This window comes from Centroberyx affinis, unplaced genomic scaffold, assembly GCF_046629955.1.
Source record: "Centroberyx affinis isolate AG114_WGS23_722 - 3 ecotype Tasmania unplaced genomic scaffold, CSIRO-AGI_Caff_v1 ptg001299l_1, whole genome shotgun sequence".
In the NCBI taxonomy this organism is placed as follows: Eukaryota; Metazoa; Chordata; class Actinopteri; order Beryciformes; family Berycidae; genus Centroberyx; species Centroberyx affinis.
In genome coordinates this window covers 65,657-82,338 of record NW_027279805.1, presented here as the reverse complement: position 1 = coordinate 82,338, position 16,682 = coordinate 65,657, and the positions used below count along the sequence as shown (strand labels likewise).

Sequence of the window (16,682 nt, the reverse complement as noted above, 5' to 3'; positions counted from 1 at the left end):
TCTTAGTCATGGAAAAAAGCTCGTTGACGAACATTTTTCGTCATAGTTTTCGTTAACGAAATTAACACTGGTCTAAGGTAAGTGTAGATAGTTAGGCTATTTCCTGTTTTAGGAAGTCTCCAGGCAACACAAAACATATGCCCGGGTTTTACCAGAGGGGGTGCTGTAATATGCTCTAATATAAATATTCAAAATTCTAGAGACTGTCTGACATCTGGAGACCCAGTCAGTTAAAAAAACAGCTCTTTGGATGAAGCATATAAAATATGATTCAGCTGCCCAAGCAAGATTACCATCTTTTTAATTTCTAAGACGACTTGGACTTGGACGTGAACAATAATTATTGTAGAATAACTATATAGAATACAATAACTAAAATAAGCACAATAATTATCTTTTTCCTTCTTTATACGATGTTTTTTTTCTTTCTCTTGCATTATGTGAAAAAAATAAAGGGAAAAGGGTCAAAGCAAGGCAAGAAGCCGGTGCGTAAAACTACGGAATTACGTCAAACCAAACAGGAAGTGGCTGTTCAAACAAAACTTTATTAGCAACCCGCACGACTGTTTACCTTGCAAGTCAAGTTGTCAGAAATGTTACGTTAACGTTTTTACCATGACATGCATGACAGTTAGTGCAAACGTTGTGTTTTGTAAAGCTTGACTTGGTGAGTCATTTTGTAATAATATCAACGCTGACTTGCTTTGAATTGCTAAGTTTTCATTCACCGATAAGCTAACTGCTAACTAAAGATTTCTGACTCGAAGTAGTGTTAAGTTACTCACTGCTAGCCCTTACTAGCTTGATGTGGATGATACTGCGTACTGCTGAGAAGTTCACACTAGGTATGTGTTCATTTATTACTTTAGTTATAGGGAAATTCATAGCGAGCCCAACTATTGATTTTGTAATGTTATATGCAATGATATTCCAGTTTAGTCAAGGTCAATCTTACTAATATTGCTGGCCACATGTAAAGTGTGGTGAATTGGCCAAGTTATCTGTTGTGTGTGTATATATAGTAAAGCTTTAAAATGTCTCAGATGAAGGATTATATTTGCGTTTAGAAATTGGTAGGTTTATTTAACCCTGTAAGACTGCTACATTTTAGCAGAGCGCCATTGCTGTGGCTTGACATTTCATGATGCAATTCGTGCCAGTCAAGTGAAAACTGTTTCCTGTGTTTTAGTTGTTTGAAGAGCAGTCCATGTGAAGATGCTTCTCCGGACCTTGTGGTTCAGGCTGGGAGTTCAGCGGCCAGTGGACAGGAGACCAGTCTGCCTGTTTGCCTCGGCCAGTCTCTCCCATCCTATCCAGCAACACAAGTATGAATCCCAACCTAGGACTCTTTCAGCCTGGTCTGCCTCAGGGATCTGTCCAAGGACCCGTTACTTAAACACTCATTACCAACAGCAGTGCTGTACAAAACATGTTCCGCCGGGTTCGCATGGGTTAAAAAGTGTCAGCAGCACCTTATTAGCTGACCCTTGGGTACTGACTAAATGTAGGAGTAGACAGGAGCGTCTGTATTCAACAAACCTTGTCAAATCAGTTTTAAAATCAAGTTTGAAACCAGTGACAATTCCTGGAAAGAGGGTTCCCAAAGGGCCGAGAACAAAACAACCATCCAGAACCAACCAGCCTTCCCAGGATGAGGACAAGGTGCTTCAGCCAATCATCATTCAGATGAGTGATTGATCCGTCTATCTATTGATGTATTGCTTGTTGATTGTCAAATGATGCAGCCAAGCCTGTCTTTCCCTGTAGGATATGATGCAGTGTATTGCCTTTGCAACAGCAGATCAATATCATTTGCCAACGCTTTGCCATGACTTGATCGGCCATGGCTTCCATGAAGTAGATCTACCTAGAGGTATGACTGAAAATTATTCATAGATTACAACTTTCTGGGGATGGAACTGTGATATGTATACTGCATAAAACAATTAAATATTGAACACACATTTTTTGACAATCATGTTTTAATTTCAGATGCCGCAAATGCGCTGGTGATATTGACAGACATGGCAGCAAAACCAGATGACGATGCTCTAATGTTCTTCTTCAGGTAGAACTTTGTCAAGGATGTCCATTTTAGAAAGGCTTTGATGCAGGCTTTGTACTGTACATAAATTGTCAGACACTAAATTGTCTGCAAAAAGATGACACAATGTGCAAAGCAAAATGTACAGTGTTATGGTCATGTTTGCATCATGGACTGACTTTCCCTAATCTAAAATTTCAGGGAAGGCTCAGTAGTTTTCTGGAATGTCGAGGACAAAACGGTAAAAAAAAGTTAGTCTTATGTTTCCTTCATTATAATTGTTGCCGTCTTCTCTATTATAACATACTTCTTTGCCTCACTGTCTTCACAGATGAAGAAAGTGCTGAGAATATTGGAGCATCATGAAATCCAGCCCTATGAAGTCGCATTAGTCCACTGGGAAAATGAAGAGATCAACTACACTGTTGGAGAGTATGTTCTCTCTGCTATTTGTTTTGTTTTGTTTTTGTTCATTTGTGCTTCCAGAATTGCTGTACCTTTTATAATATTTGAAGCTTTTCTCCGCAGGGGAACTTCAAAGCTTGAGCGTGGCAACTTCATTCTGAGCAACAAGATAGATCTACATGAAGCTGTTTTGGAGAAATATGCATTTTCAAATGCTCTATGTTTATCAGGTGAATAGCTACACTTCAACTATACATTATAAATGTATACCCAGTACTGTTTGTGGTAGCACTGTACTGAGCCTGTTCCCCCAATCTAACCTCTTGGTCTTTTTGTTTGCTGTCTTTTCCAGTGAAGCTCGCGATATGGGAGGTGTCATTAGATGACTTTGTAGAGTCAATTCAATCAATTCCAGAGGTACTGTGGACACTAAAAGCAACCACCATTAAATTATGAATAATTGATTGTAATGGATGTTTGAGTGTGGGCCAAGTCATGCGTATAGGATTTATTATTCTGGAAACCTCAGTGCTCCCTTTGTCGCTAATGTCCTAATTTAGTTTTTCCTCCACACAGACGCTGAAGTCTGGTAAAAGAGTTAAGTTGTCTTCCGCAGAGGTCATGCAGAAGATAGGAGAGCTCTTTGCTCTAAGGTGAATTGAGTTTGCTCAAAATATCAGTTCACAGCATAGGATTTACAACATTTCTATTTTTGTGTTAGTGGTTTCAACAACACAGTTTGTTAGTCAGTTTGTTTGTGGCTCAAATAGTATTAGCAAATAATTGTCTACATTTGTTTAAACCAGCTTGCAATACCAGATGGGTATTTTTTATAATCAACATCAGGACTATTCAGGTTGTGTCAGCCAAGTTATCAATAACAGAAATGTATTGACTTTCATATACTTTTTTTTTTGATTGCCTAAGCTTTTTAGCCTACCTCATTTTTTATTATCTGACTATGTGTGATAACCTAGTAAAGCTAAAACTAAGTATAAATAGACTGTATAAACCTGAGCTCTTTTCATGGAATAAGATTTTCAGCATTTCTATATTTCATGTTAGGATTTACTAACCAAAGCCTTTGTATTTATCTTCTACTCTGATATAACAGACACTGTATAAACCTGAGGTCTGACCTGCTCATCACACCTGATTTCTACTGGGACCGAGAAAACCTGGAAAAGCTTTATGACAAGACCTGCCAGTTCCTCAGCATCAACCGCAGAGTCAATGTAATTAAAGCCAATGTACAGTAGTAATAATACTGTGTAGTGAGTAGATTCTTCTATTTATCCTGTCAAGTATTACTAAAGCTCTGCTGCTGGTAGATGTAGTTATATTTTGAGTGGAATTATAACTCAGATTGTACCTTGTTACTTACCTTGTTACGTGCCAGAGTAGCTACTAAAGTAGAAAAATGTACAAGATGCAGTCAGACCAGCATTTGGCTGGTGGCTTGTGTTTATTTCCCATTCTGTTTGACAGTGATAGAGGTAATTGCTTTGTTTCTGAGTTTGACTTTGTAAGTGCTCAAGATCCTAGAAACTTTTTCTGTGTTTTAGGTTGTGAATGAGAAGCTGGAACATTGCACGCAGTTGACAGACCTCATGAGGAGCCACCTGAGTGAGAAGCACAGCTTGAGGTTAGAGTGGATGATCGTCATCCTTATCACCATTGAGGTAAGAAGGATCGCACTCTTTGACACACCTTGTCTGATATTTCTATATGACTTTTGCTATTTTGGTTTCACTGAAGGCAATTTTTGAACTTGCAAAAGTATTTTTTTTAAACACTCCAACAGTAAGTTACAATTTTTAACCTTTATTCATCCAGAGAAGTTTTGCTGAGCATACAGGCTCTTTTTAACACCCCCAACACCCTGCTTCACATTCATAGTTACACACATGCAAGCCAGTGGCAACCAGTCCACTGTTGGCCACTGAGCAGCACCACTGCAGCAGTTGGGCATAAAGTGCCTTGCTCGAGAGCAGGTCTACAGTAGTTATTTAAGGAGGGGAGAGCATTATTCATTAACTTTCTGTGGCCATATTTCCCTTGATGTTTTGGGATTCAAGCTGGTGACCTTCTGGTCACAATCCCAATTTAATGATCAATTCGACGCCACAGGCCTTAAATTTTAGGTTACAGTGGTCCCTTTTTGTTTACAAATATATACAGTCTTTATGCAATAACATAACATTTGTTGTTTCGCTTTCATTGAAGGTTATGTTTGAACTTGGAAGAATGATCTTCTAAACATCTCCACAACTAAAAAAAGGGTACTAGAAGCTGTAAAGGGAGAGTGCTGCACTATACAAAGCTACTCAGTCATGTGACCTCTTCTGGAAGCATATGAGATCATGAAACGGACCCAAATGTTTATGAACTTCTTACTGTTCATCTTGTGTATACCTTTCCACAACATGCAATAAATCTTTTTTTCTACCATTTCTTTACTGTTTTGCTGAATGTCAAGGTATGAAGGGCATTTTGAATTTGATAATTACATTTTCTGTTTATTTTGCTTTTGTGAAAAAGTGTGTCAATGTAATTTTTGATCTCTTCAGATCAGTTGACTGAAATTGTAGTGGCATGTTTTTCCATTTGCTGTATTTATGTGTTCAAGCATTTCCTTTCTTGTGATAATGTTATTTTTTTATATTCTGTGCAAATGTCTATGAGCTGAGTGTCTTCCTCAGAGGCCAAGATTCTGGTTTTCAAAAGACTTAGTTGGGTTGAAGACAACGGCAATAGATACAAGTCAAGAAATTAATATATATCTAAATTCATCAAAACATAAATCCATATTTCAAAGGCCAAGAGCTCCAAGTTGTGAGTGCTTTGTTATAGAAGATGCAATAAACAAAGTATTTATGAGTTATAACTGTTGCTGTATGCTTAAATAAATGAACTTTATAGCAGTCCTTCCAGCCATTAATGTTTCAATATTTGCATGAAATGTACCGTCTAAATTAATATTTATAAATTGTACTGTTTAAAATGAACTTGACGACTATCAAAATGATCAAATTCTGCTGTAACCTCAAAACCATATTTGATTTATTTGACAGTATTCAAAACTTTCAGGTAGTTATTTATTCAATTAAAATTACAATGACATTTTAATTCATCAACACTTGGAAATATATAAACACACAAGTAACTTTTATGTTTTGCATTTAGTTATTAGTTGACATAATTTCAGATCAGCAGGAATGTAATTTTCTACAAATGTCAGTTTCATAAGTGATACAAAATTTTAAAAGAGGAAAAGCAGCCAACTCAAAAGCCGCTCATAAACATAATATTTCTCTCACCCATGCCACACACTTCACTGACACTATAAGCTCACCAAGTCATACACAAACAGATGAGAAATAAAATGGGTAAAGTAAATCTGCCTGATTGTTTATATATTTAAGGCTCTGTTGATAATATATTAATGATTCTGTATATATATGAAAGCTATTTAATTGTAATTATGTCTATAATGCGATTTAAAAATATTTGGTAATTATTACATTTTAGAAAACAGCGATGTGCCATGCTAGCCAAGCAGTCCAACATTCTCATGCTTTTATTTCAAAATTTGGAACAGTAGAAATTCCTATAGATACAAAATGAACACAGTTCTGCCAGTCTTGCATTAAAACATGTACAAGATAATCCTAATACCGTATTGCTTATTGCTGCAGTATATGCTTAGGTCTGCCTATTGGTTAACCATTGTTCAGATGCCACACCTGCATAGATCCTTGGAATAATAAAATGTATTTGAGTGAAATGATTAAACATATATTACTGAATGACAACACAGTCTATGAAGATAGATAATGATTACATATCAAGTGCTGTGAAATATCTACACAGTATACTAGTAGCCTATGTTTTGTCAGCAGAGAAATGTCAAATAAACAGCAATTAACGTTATATCTTCAATGATGTGCTGTACCAGCGTCACATATTTTATGTTAATATGAATTACAGTTATGATTTGAGAACACTTACACAATGTATCTGAAACATTTTTTCCATAAAAAGGCCAGAGTGGATAACAAATTGTCTTGATCTAGAAACAACTAATGCCTTTACATACAATACCTTAAAGGAGAAAGAATGAGACAGATAATTTCAAGGAAACATGAATTATGATTGAAGAGACATAGGTAGTACATACAGTGAAACTGATATGATTACTAATCAAAATTACACTAAATAGCAAGCAACTGTGAGTAAATGTATTGATGGTGGATGGTGTAGTTCAGTGTCACACCTCTGAAATCACATACTTTATGCCCCCCTGAGAAGATAAGCACTTTTCTGATTCGTGCTTCTCCTGCTAGATCCCACTCATGAATCCCATGTTTGAAATCATATGCATAGAAATAATCTTACAAATAAAAAAATACTTTTGATTATTTTAATACTTTTGGTTGAACATAATGGCAAATAACAGCAGAAAAATGCTGCTTCCTCTAGTTCTTCTCTATGATGGCCTTTTAAACTCTTCCAGAAGCTTGAATGGCCCTCTTTTTGATTGTCCAACCTAGAAATAAAAAATTGTAACAATACATTAATTCCCTTGGATATTGATCAATGAGCCAAACTCCCAAAAATTGTGTGTTCCTTTGACACTAACACACTAACAAGATTCAGTGGAGAGGCTTACCAGTTGCTGACATTGAAGTTGAACAGAATTAATCCCATTGCATCGTAGTAACATTTGCAGTTTCGGGATGCTCAAGTGCAGTAGCAAAATCTTCACCTTCACTCTCAAGTACACATGTGCCTCCTGTTTTGGGCATTTCTTGTTGACTCTCTCCTTCCCCAACGTGGGAATGTTGAACCATCTCACACTCATGGTCAAGTGTTTCTTTTTCTGCTAGGTAATTTTCTGTCTGACTTTCTAGAGATGCCACAGCTTCAAGAGGGGACTTCCCTGTCCCTTCTTGAGTGTTGATATTTTCCTCAGCATCCAGCCACACATCCTGGTCATGTTCCTCCTCTATTTGTTGACCTGGTTCTACTGCTTTTGTTTCTTGGACACAAATTGCAGAGAGTACTGGCTGACTGGCTGACACAGCTCTTTTTGTTGTCTCTATTTGGTTTACTGATTGTATTGTTTCTGTTGCCTGGACAGTGGCATCAGACAACTTACTCAGGATCACGGCGCTCTCTCTCTCTAATTGTGTTGCTGGTTCTGTGATTTCTGCCTGAACAGCAATCTCAGATAGCTCTTTCTGTTTCTGGCTGTCAGCTCTTTCTGCTGCTTCGATTTGTCTTGCAGGCTCTACTGCTTCTGTTACCTGAACCCCAACCTCAGACACATCTATCTGTTTCAGGGGTTCGGTTGTCTCTATTATAGGCGGTGGGGAAGCTGGAGCCTTTACCTGCCCAAACTGTATATTAAGTTTGAATTCTAAAGAAAGGCTTGAGGGGGATTCCACATTACCTACTGATGTGATTAATCCAGTGTTTTGGGGTACTACTAGTCCAGTGTTACTGGGTGTAACCATCAGCGAAGAGACAGTTTGTGCTGTTTGTGCGTCCATTATGTCTTCTGTCAGTTTCTTCACAACTAATTCCTCTGATGAACATGTTGCATCCTCTGCTATGATACCTACATCTGTTTTTTTCAGTTCAACTTTAGTTTCCTCCAAATCCTCTTTGAGACCATGGATAGAGACATCTAAACTCCCTGGAGGAGGTGGTGTGTTCATGTGATCTTCAGACGCTTCCTGTTCAACTTTAGTTTCCTCCAAATCCTCTTTGAGACCATGGATAGAGACATCTAAACTCTCTGGATCGTGAGGTGTGTGCATGTGATCTTCAGACACTTCCTGTTCAACTTTAGTTTCCTCCAAATCCTCTTTGAGACCATGGGTAGAGACGTCTAAACTCCCTGGAATGTGAGGTGGGTGCATGTGATCTTCAGACACTTCCTGTTCAACTTTAGTTTCCTCCAAATCCTCTTTGAGACCATGGCTAGAGACGTCTAAACTTCCTGGAATGTGAGGTGGGTGCATGTGATCTTCAGACACTTCCTGTTCATTTGCAGCGGCGGAGTTAACACTGGTGACAGCAGGCCCTTCTGCTTGTCTCTCCCTAAATGTCCCGGTGCTATCCTCTGTCACTTTTTGATCTCCTACTTCACCCAATTCACTTTCAGCCATCTTACTTGCTTCTGGTACAGCAATTGGCAGTTCTACAACTTCTTCTTCCAGGATGACAGATTCATTCTGCATATAAGATTGAACAACCACTGATTCAGGTAATGCTTCTGGTAAGTTCTCCTTTACATGTTGAGTAACGTCCTGAGTAATAACCTTATTTGCCTCATTGATTATTTCCTTCTCAATCTCCAGAGAGGCAGAGAGATTCCCTACCTTATTATTGATTTCATGACAAACATCTATGACGTCTTTGGCTTCTGTTACTCCCACTTCAAGCATTGTCTCAACAGTTGTCTCAGCTGACTGTAAATCAACATCGACCACTTGCACTTGAATTTTATGATTATCCTCAATCTGTAGTGATGGCACATGCATCATCACAACCACATTGCTTTCTTCTGCTGTCTCAATTATATCATCATTAATAATTGGTGTTACAGTCATCACAGACTCAATTGCCTCCTTGGACTCTACTTCATTTGCCACTATGTCTATCAAAGATTCTTGAATGTCCGATGTTTTCACCATGGCAGTATCAGGTATTGAAGCTATTACATCTGTTAAATTACTTGTGATTACTTGCATCACTGGGGCATGCTCAACTACAACAGCCTCCATCTTAACAACTGGAAATTCACCTTCTTTTTCTCCCTCAACATTGATGTTAGTGAGATGGACTTCCAGTATGGGCTCATCTGTAACTGAGGCAAAGTCATTATCTGCACAAGGTGCTGGGATGTTCTCAGATATAACTTGCTTTTCGAGGACCTGAACACTACTTTCCTCAGTATTAACAGAGGCTATGTGAACAGCTGTTAATGTTTGTAACTCATCTACCACTTCAAGGATGTGGTCTTCATCCTCAACTTGAACATCTTGTTGGACATCATCAGTGGTGTTTTCTATGATCTGATCCTCTTTTATCTCTAGAGCTCTATCTATGGGTGCTTGTATTTCCTCCACCACTACAGGTATTTGGTCTTGATCCTGGACTTGAACTTGATCAGTGACTGTTAATGCTTGTAATTCCCCCACCACTACAAGTATTTGGTCTTGATCCTCAACTTGAACTTGATCAACAGCTGTTAATGCCTGTAATTCCTCCACCACTTCAAGTATTTGGTCTTGATCCTCAACTTGAACTTGATCAATGGCTGTTAATGCTTGTAATTCCTCCACCATTTCAGGTATTTTGTCTTGATCCTCAACTTGAACTTGATCAGTGGCTGTTACTGCTTGTAATTCCTCCACCACTTCAAGTATTTGGTCTTGATCCTCAACTTGAACTTGATCAATGGCTGTTAATGCTTGTAATTCCTCCACCACTTCAGGTATTTGGTCTTGATCCTCAACTTGAACTTGATCAATGGCATACTCTATGACCTGACACTCTTTTTCCAATGGAGCTTGATCTGTCTGTACCACATCTTCATTCTCAATTTCATCTATTACAGCAGCAGTTGAATCTGCTTCATGGGATTCAATTTCAGTGGGTTGTATTTCAGCTTGATTGGCCCCATCTATGGAAACTTCAGCTGTGTTAATTTTTTCATCTTCAGGCAATAGCTCTGTGGACACAGCTTCGTTCACTTCAGACATGCACTCCACCAGAGGTTGTCTCTCATCAGTATTTTCAAATTCATTTACGCTTTCTTGTGCCTGTGAAACATGGGCCTGATGTACTTCATCTACAGCAATTTCAGCAGTGTCAAACTCCTCAGTAGTAACCTCAGATACAACCTCTGTGGAAATAGCCTCAGTGACTTCAGATACACACTCTGTCTGAGCTGATGCAGCAAGTTCATTAATTGCATCAAACTCTTCAGCATTGAGACCTATGCATATACTAGTTACATCTGATGTTTGGTGCATTTCCAGAATTGTTGCTTCTTGTTGTACAGATGTGGCGAGTATTTGATGAGAGACAGAGCCAACTATTCTTTCTGGGTTTAGCTCATTTAAATATACTGGGACTGCATTTGGGGTTATGGAGATGGTTTCAACAACCTGATGCAGGAGGGCCTCTGTTTCCTTGACATCATAGTCTGCTGGGACTGGTGTTGTGTTGCCAGATGTTTTTGAAGACTCTGTTAACTGGGAAACTGCAGAGACCATTTCAGTTTCATCTGCAAGTGTGATATCTACAGGCTCTGGTGCAGTAATAGCCTCAGATGTCAACTCTATCAGATCGTCCGCTATAGTGTCATCTCTAGCTACCTCCTCGGTGACTGAAGCTGGAGTAGCCATGCTCTCCTCAATTATACCCTCCTCTGGGATGTCACTGAGTTGTTGATGTTTACTGATGCATTCTGTTAGGTCATCAAGTTCTTCATTTGAAGCAGGAATTGTAGATGCCTGATTTTCTAAAGCATTATCATTGTCTTGGACTCTCTTGGGTTCAGTATGCAGACTATCACTAGGGAGGACCGGTTCAGTCATCTGACTAGATAGGTCTTGTTGGGGTTCAAGGTCTACTGCTTTGGGCATATGGCTTTCTATGACTGCCTGTGTTTGTACTTGATCCTCTTTCTCATATGTATCAAACTCAGACAAGGGAACTACAGCTGGTGTCTCAGAGTCTTCATCATCTGATCCTACTTCCCTATCAGCCTCATCTGAAGATATCTGCTCTTGCTTTTCAGCAGACTTCCTCTTTTTTCGTCCTGGGAGGAGTTTCTTTATTGAAAAGGAGGACTCATCTTTATTCATTTCACTATCAGATGGTATATTATCTTTGCTTTCCTCCTCATCTTTGGCTTTCCTTTTTGGGGTGACAAGTTTTTTAAGTGATTTCCATGTCGACCCTCCATCACCCTCTGAAGGACTTCCTGCTTGCTCAGCCGAAGAAGCTAAAAGCTCATCTCCCTCATTAGAAATTTCTAGTGGCGACTCTGCACCATGTCTAGATTCACCATCTGGCCTGTTATCTCCCTCAGTTCGGGGTGTTTCGTCCTCAGAGTCAGAGGTTTTTCGGCTCCTTCTCTTTCCTGATCCACACAAAAAGGCATCCCATGAAACAGACGAATCCTTTCTTTTCCTGGTCTCTTCTGTGCTGAGATCTGATAATTGTTCACCTTCACTTGGCTTTGGCTCCTCTAATGAGCCTGAGATTCCTGCCTCTTCGCTGCTCAGGGAGGACCTCTTTATGCGCTTTTTCGGAGTCACAAGTTTTTTGAAGGAAGCCCAGGTACCATCCTCCTCTCCTGCTACTTCTCCAGGGGATTGTGCAGGACTCTCTTCTCTCTGATACTCTGCTGACTCGGTAGATGACAGGAGGTGATCGGAAACGTGCTCACCAGAGTCAGTCAGCTTTGAGTCACTTGATTTCCTGCCTTTCTGCCTTACGGAGAGTTTCTTTAAACTGGACCCAGACAGCAGCCTTTTTAGAGGACTACCTTGAACTTTGACCTTCTCTTGAGAACTCAGAATTTCAGGTTCACTGACAATAACTGTTGATGGTTCTCCGGGAGGTGATTTTGCTCCAAGGGCAATTTCAGGAGTATCAGTTGTCGAAGTTGTGTCTGATGTTGCAGGCAGGATCTCCTCTTTAAGTATGTTTTCTTTTTGGTCCAGTGCAACCTCAGCTGTCTGAACACCTAGACTAATCTCTTCTACTTGCTGTTGGTCTTGCCCACTTTCTTCCATCTTTGCTACAGCTTCCTGTTTCCTCATGTCTACCAGTTCTTTCCCAATTGTCTCCTCTGTGGCTTTTTCCTCTTCTGCAGGCTTCTTCTTCTTCCGTAAACCAGAAAAGATTCCTGTTGTAAAAAACCTTTTAATGGGAGAAATGACCTCTTCTGGGTTAGGATTGGGTGATGTGGCATCTGATTCTTTTTCAGGCGTGGTCTCCTTGCTGAGTGTCTTTTCCTCTTCACCTAAAGATATTGAGGTTGTTAGTGCCTCTACAACTTTATCGGATGTAGCTTCCTCTTTTGCCTCTGTTTCTGTGTTTTTTTCCTCTGCATTCTCCTGAATGTCTCCTGATGTCATGTCTGTCAGTGTAGGGCAAGTTGTTGAGTCATTATCAGGAGTCTCTTGTGCCATGTTCAGATCAATATTCTGTTCATCATTCTCATTTGTGGTTTCCTTAGTGGTGTCTTCGACATCATCTGGGCTGCTTGACTCTCCCTTATTGGTCTCAATGGGCACATCTGATGCTATTTCATCTTTTTCACCTGAGCCTTTCTTAACCGTCAATTTCAAACCAATGTTACTAAAAAATCTCTTAAAACCTTCATTGATTTCATTCAGCTTTGCCTCTGTTTCATTCATATCTGATGGTGCTGCTTCATCAGCATCAGGTGATTCCTTCTCATTTATCTCAACATGTTCTAATGGTGTTTCCTCATCTTTAAGTGGCTCTTCTGCTTCTAGAACATCTTCTGGAGAAACCATGGCTGAACTTGTGTCACAGACTGAGAAAAGAAAACAAATATTGAATCATTCTTAAATTCCATATTGAATGGATTGCAAGGGATGAAAAGACAAGATGATGATCAAGAAGATGAGAGCATGAAATTCTATATGATAAATAATAAAGCGCAACTGTGAGTACCTACCCTCTGCAACAACTTCATCTTCACAGTGACCATTAACTTCTGCTATAGAGCCATCTGTTTTTCCAGGCATCCCAGAGATCTGCCCATTATTTTGGAAAGGCTGAAAGAAAGCACAGAACGTAGAATGTACAATGTACCTTTGATCTTGTCTTTCAAAAGCACAACATTGCTTGCTGGCATGTATTATATTGTGTGGAAGCCCAAATCATTGAAAATAAGAACATTTACAATCTTTAAATAGACAATCTTGAACATTGGTTAGTGTGTGATGGTATTTACATGTACACTGGCTTCAGTTAAAAAAGCACTGCAAGAAACAGACAAACACAATAAACAAACCCATGTATCAGGATGTGTACTTCTACCAAAGCAAACAAAGGAATCCATTATTTGCTTTAATTATTTAACTGAGGGTTCAAAATTCCTATTTTTGTAAATAAAGTCCATGATCCAGTCACTGATGTTTGGGTGTGATGGTAGCCACATAGTTAGAGAACCCTAAAGATCACAAGCTCAAATCCCTGAGTCTGGGAGGTCCTAGTGTGGGAAGGGAAAGTGAAAAAGAATCACTCTCCCTCAATAACTACTGTGGAGGTGCCCTTGATTAAAGCACTGAATCAACATTTAATCCGGTAGCACAGAAACGAGTGGTTGTGGTTGTATTGGGCAGCTCCTAGCTACAGTTTTATGTGAGACTTTCCCTCTCCCTGCACCTACTACACCAATACAATGATGTAAAATGTTGTGTTCTTAGTTAACTTTAATGGTTACATAGGGTTGTAAGATCAATTCCCACATTCAGCCATGGTTTTCACATCTTGCCATGTCATGTTTTGACACACAGTACAGCATTGTTCCTCTGTCTCTTTCTTTCAACAATGTGTTAAGAGCATTGTGATTTTTTTGATGAATCAGGAATTGGCCTTAATCTGCCTTTACACCATACAACCAAATGATTGCATTATAGATATAAACGAGTAAGATAAAAAATTATTTATTAAAAAATAAAATTGATCTCATACAAACTTTTTTCCCCAGGTGTTGAGGAAGGCAGGCCCACCCTGCCTACACTAATGCAGGGCTTTGGATTTTATAATTCCCTCCACACAGTGCTCTGCGTGATAAAATGTATTCTAATAAACATCGTTGCAACACCATTTGCTGCTAAAGTTTGTTTGATATATTCCACTAAATTCACTATAATTGTTTAAAATATGATACATGATGTGAAAGCCATGCAGTCCAAGCATTTTTTCAAACACTTTTTATTTTAATGTGGACTAATGTGGTCTACATGGATGACTAATGAAATGCCAATATATTGATGCTCTGAGGGAATACCATTTGTCACTCTGCTTCCAATAGGCATAAGGATGAAAAATAAATACTTCTTCAGAGAGGTTCTAACGTGTAATGTTATTCCAAGAAATCAAACGTTGTGAGATAACTGGGATTCCATTAGGGTACAAAAAATATACAAATGTATTATTGTGTTTATGTTTTTTTCTTGTGAAATAATATTTACAGCTTCTATGTGTATGTTGATTATTAATCAAGTGAAAGAAGGACAATAATATTCAACACTGGTGTCTTAATTCACCAGTCTGTAAGCATGTGCCCCCCTCTTGGCAGCTACTAGGCATTCCTTTGTTTTCAGTCATTAGGAGCCAAAAAGGTTGAGAACCACTGACCTAAATGGGTCATGCTTGAAGTATAAGGATTTAATTAAAATGTACAAAACCAAAACATTTTGGGACTTGAAATAGTTTTGCAACCAAGGGTGTAAGTGTGACAGCCATCTACATTTACAATAAAGATGATCTCACACATTATAAAAAAATATAACTCATTATTTGTGACCTATTTTTCATTGCCTTTTTGCTCATTTTTACTTCCAAACCCAAACATTTTGAAATAAGCCAGATCAATGCACTTAGTCAAAGATAATATCACTGGATTGAAGAACATTCTTGAAACCAACTGAGTTCTTTTGGGGACAAGAGAAATTATTTCATCCCATTGGCAATTTAAAAACTGAATACATTTTCATTTTAAATGTTAAGACTATTGAAGACTATTCAAAATTTCTTTGCAGTGAGTCTATTCCATCGAATCACCCAAAAGTCACAGAAGTCAAACAATATCATGGAATCAGCCCAATATAATAATAATTATAGCTCATATGACAGTAATAGCTCTCACTATTCTCAAAGGACAGTGCTGTCTAACTGACTTCCTGCCCAGCAGGGCCGAGTGATGTTGTACACAAATAATCGATGTAGCCTTGTGCAGAGTGCAGCGAAGGGGAAATTCCATCCCTCCCCCGGGAAAAGAGCTTTACTTAGGTTCCCCCAAGAATGGAAGGTCATTATTCCTCCATGCTATTTCCTTTTTCATCTGAAACAAATCCAAACCATTGCAACATGCAAGACGGAAACTGGATCTTCATCAGAGAAAACCAGCTCCTGGCAGACACCTCAAATTACCAAAACTGCCAGTCAGCATTTAGCAGCTTGCAAGAGTAACAATAACACAGGAGGCATAAACATACGTATATTTGCAACAACTTTAGCTTCAACCTCATGTCTTAGGATGGTTTGGTGATAATGCTTCCATACACCTGCCTTTAATGTTGTCAGTTAGACAAACTCAGAAGAAGTGGATGCTTGCTTCCAGTTACAATATAGCTGAAAAATGGATAAAAAAAAAAAGTAGTAATTCACATTTTTAATTAAAATTCAGTATCACTCCTAGAGAATAGCTGGGTGGGCTCCAAGCCGTTCATCCAAATTGGACAATGTCTTTCTTATCTTAGGGTTAATGGATATGTTGGCAAGCAGCACCAGCACTGTCCTGATACTTTAACAACAAAAACCAACCTCAGCATATTTAGAAGACCTACAGCAATCACTGCCTGCAGGCCGACTCTATATTAAGCAATTACCCGGTTTGGTAGGTTTATAATTACTGAAAAAAATCCTCAATGTTAACCTAATTAAGAGAATCCACGATTATTGATTAGGCTCAACATGAAAGTTTGTAGACATAAATATGATAGGAGTCAGTTATGGCAATCTGAATCTTTGCGGGAAGTAACGCATTACCTTGTCTTCGATGTCTTCAATAATCTGCTCAATCTGAACATCATCCACTTGGCTGCTCTCCCCCTCAGCCACTGCATCCTCTTTTCCCTCTCGTTGCGCAGATTGTGTGTCTCCCATTATCGGAACTGCAGCGCCTCTCTCCCGGAATGAGCCTGTGCTGAAAATATCCCAAATGCGTACAAAAGGCAACGGGGGTTGCTCCGGGAGTGTGAGACAGTCCGATCTCAAATGGTGCAGCCTGGACCTTGAAAACTCTTTTTTAGCAAACACCTCCCTGCAGGATCACATGAAGCCTATATGAGTGTGGCCCGGCCCGGTCCGGCACGCCTCTCACTGCATCAAAAAACCTGCGGAGGAAACATAGACTGTCCTCAGATGACTGAAGCAAATATCC

The 16,682-nt window shown here is 39.1% G+C and overlaps 2 protein-coding genes across 4 annotated transcripts; one reads left to right on the top strand and one right to left on the bottom strand.

Moving 5' to 3' along the window:
- Positions 1-560: 560 nt before the first annotated feature.
- On the top strand, positions 561-5,380 carry rmnd1 (required for meiotic nuclear division 1 homolog). 3 transcript variants are annotated; one of them, XM_071525522.1, is made up of 12 exons: positions 561-667; positions 1,190-1,662; positions 1,768-1,873; positions 1,993-2,068; positions 2,246-2,285; positions 2,376-2,476; positions 2,573-2,679; positions 2,802-2,866; positions 3,026-3,102; positions 3,564-3,684; positions 4,015-4,131; positions 4,676-5,380. In XM_071525522.1, the coding sequence occupies exons 2-12, from the start codon at positions 1,216-1,218 to the stop codon at positions 4,706-4,708; spliced, it is 1,290 nt and encodes a 429-aa protein (XP_071381623.1). In that variant the 5' UTR covers positions 561-667; positions 1,190-1,215; the 3' UTR covers positions 4,709-5,380. The 3 variants fall into 3 exon arrangements, with proteins under 3 accessions (XP_071381623.1, XP_071381622.1, XP_071381624.1); XM_071525521.1 differs by having other exon boundaries at positions 578-845; XM_071525523.1 differs by lacking the exons at positions 561-667; positions 1,190-1,662 and having other exon boundaries at positions 1,686-1,873.
- A 3,067-nt stretch (positions 5,381-8,447) lies between these two features.
- Positions 8,448-16,405, bottom strand: akap12a (A kinase (PRKA) anchor protein 12a). Its single transcript, XM_071525499.1, has 5 exons — positions 16,289-16,405; positions 13,185-13,284; positions 11,706-13,040; positions 11,143-11,672; positions 8,448-8,456 (listed from the first exon to the last, which is right to left on the bottom strand). Exons 1-5 carry the CDS (start codon positions 16,403-16,405, stop codon positions 8,448-8,450), a joined length of 2,091 nt encoding a protein of 696 aa, XP_071381600.1.
- Positions 16,406-16,682: the final 277 nt, after the last annotated feature.

What these genes read in the sequence shown, in the direction of transcription:
- akap12a (XM_071525499.1), bottom strand. Translation starts at nt 16,405, where the DNA reads ATGGGAGACACACAATCTGCGCAACGAGAGGGAAAAGAGGATGCAGTG. An exon ending in TTGAAGACATCGAAGACAAG is followed by an intron (nt 13,285 to 16,288) that starts GTAATGCGTTAC and finishes GCTTTCTTTCAG; the next exon opens with CCTTTCCAAAATAATGGGCA. An exon ending in ATTAGAGGAGCCAAAGCCAA is followed by an intron (nt 11,673 to 11,705) that starts GTGAAGGTGAAC and finishes ATCTCAGCACAG; the next exon opens with AAGAGACCAGGAAAAGAAAG.
- rmnd1 (XM_071525522.1), top strand. Translation starts at nt 1,216, where the DNA reads ATGCTTCTCCGGACCTTGTGGTTCAGGCTGGGAGTTCAGCGGCCAGTG. An exon ending in GGAATGTCGAGGACAAAACG is followed by an intron (nt 2,286 to 2,375) that starts GTAAAAAAAAGT and finishes CTGTCTTCACAG; the next exon opens with ATGAAGAAAGTGCTGAGAAT. An exon ending in TCATCCTTATCACCATTGAG is followed by an intron (nt 4,132 to 4,675) that starts GTAAGAAGGATC and finishes CTTTCATTGAAG; the next exon opens with GTTATGTTTGAACTTGGAAG.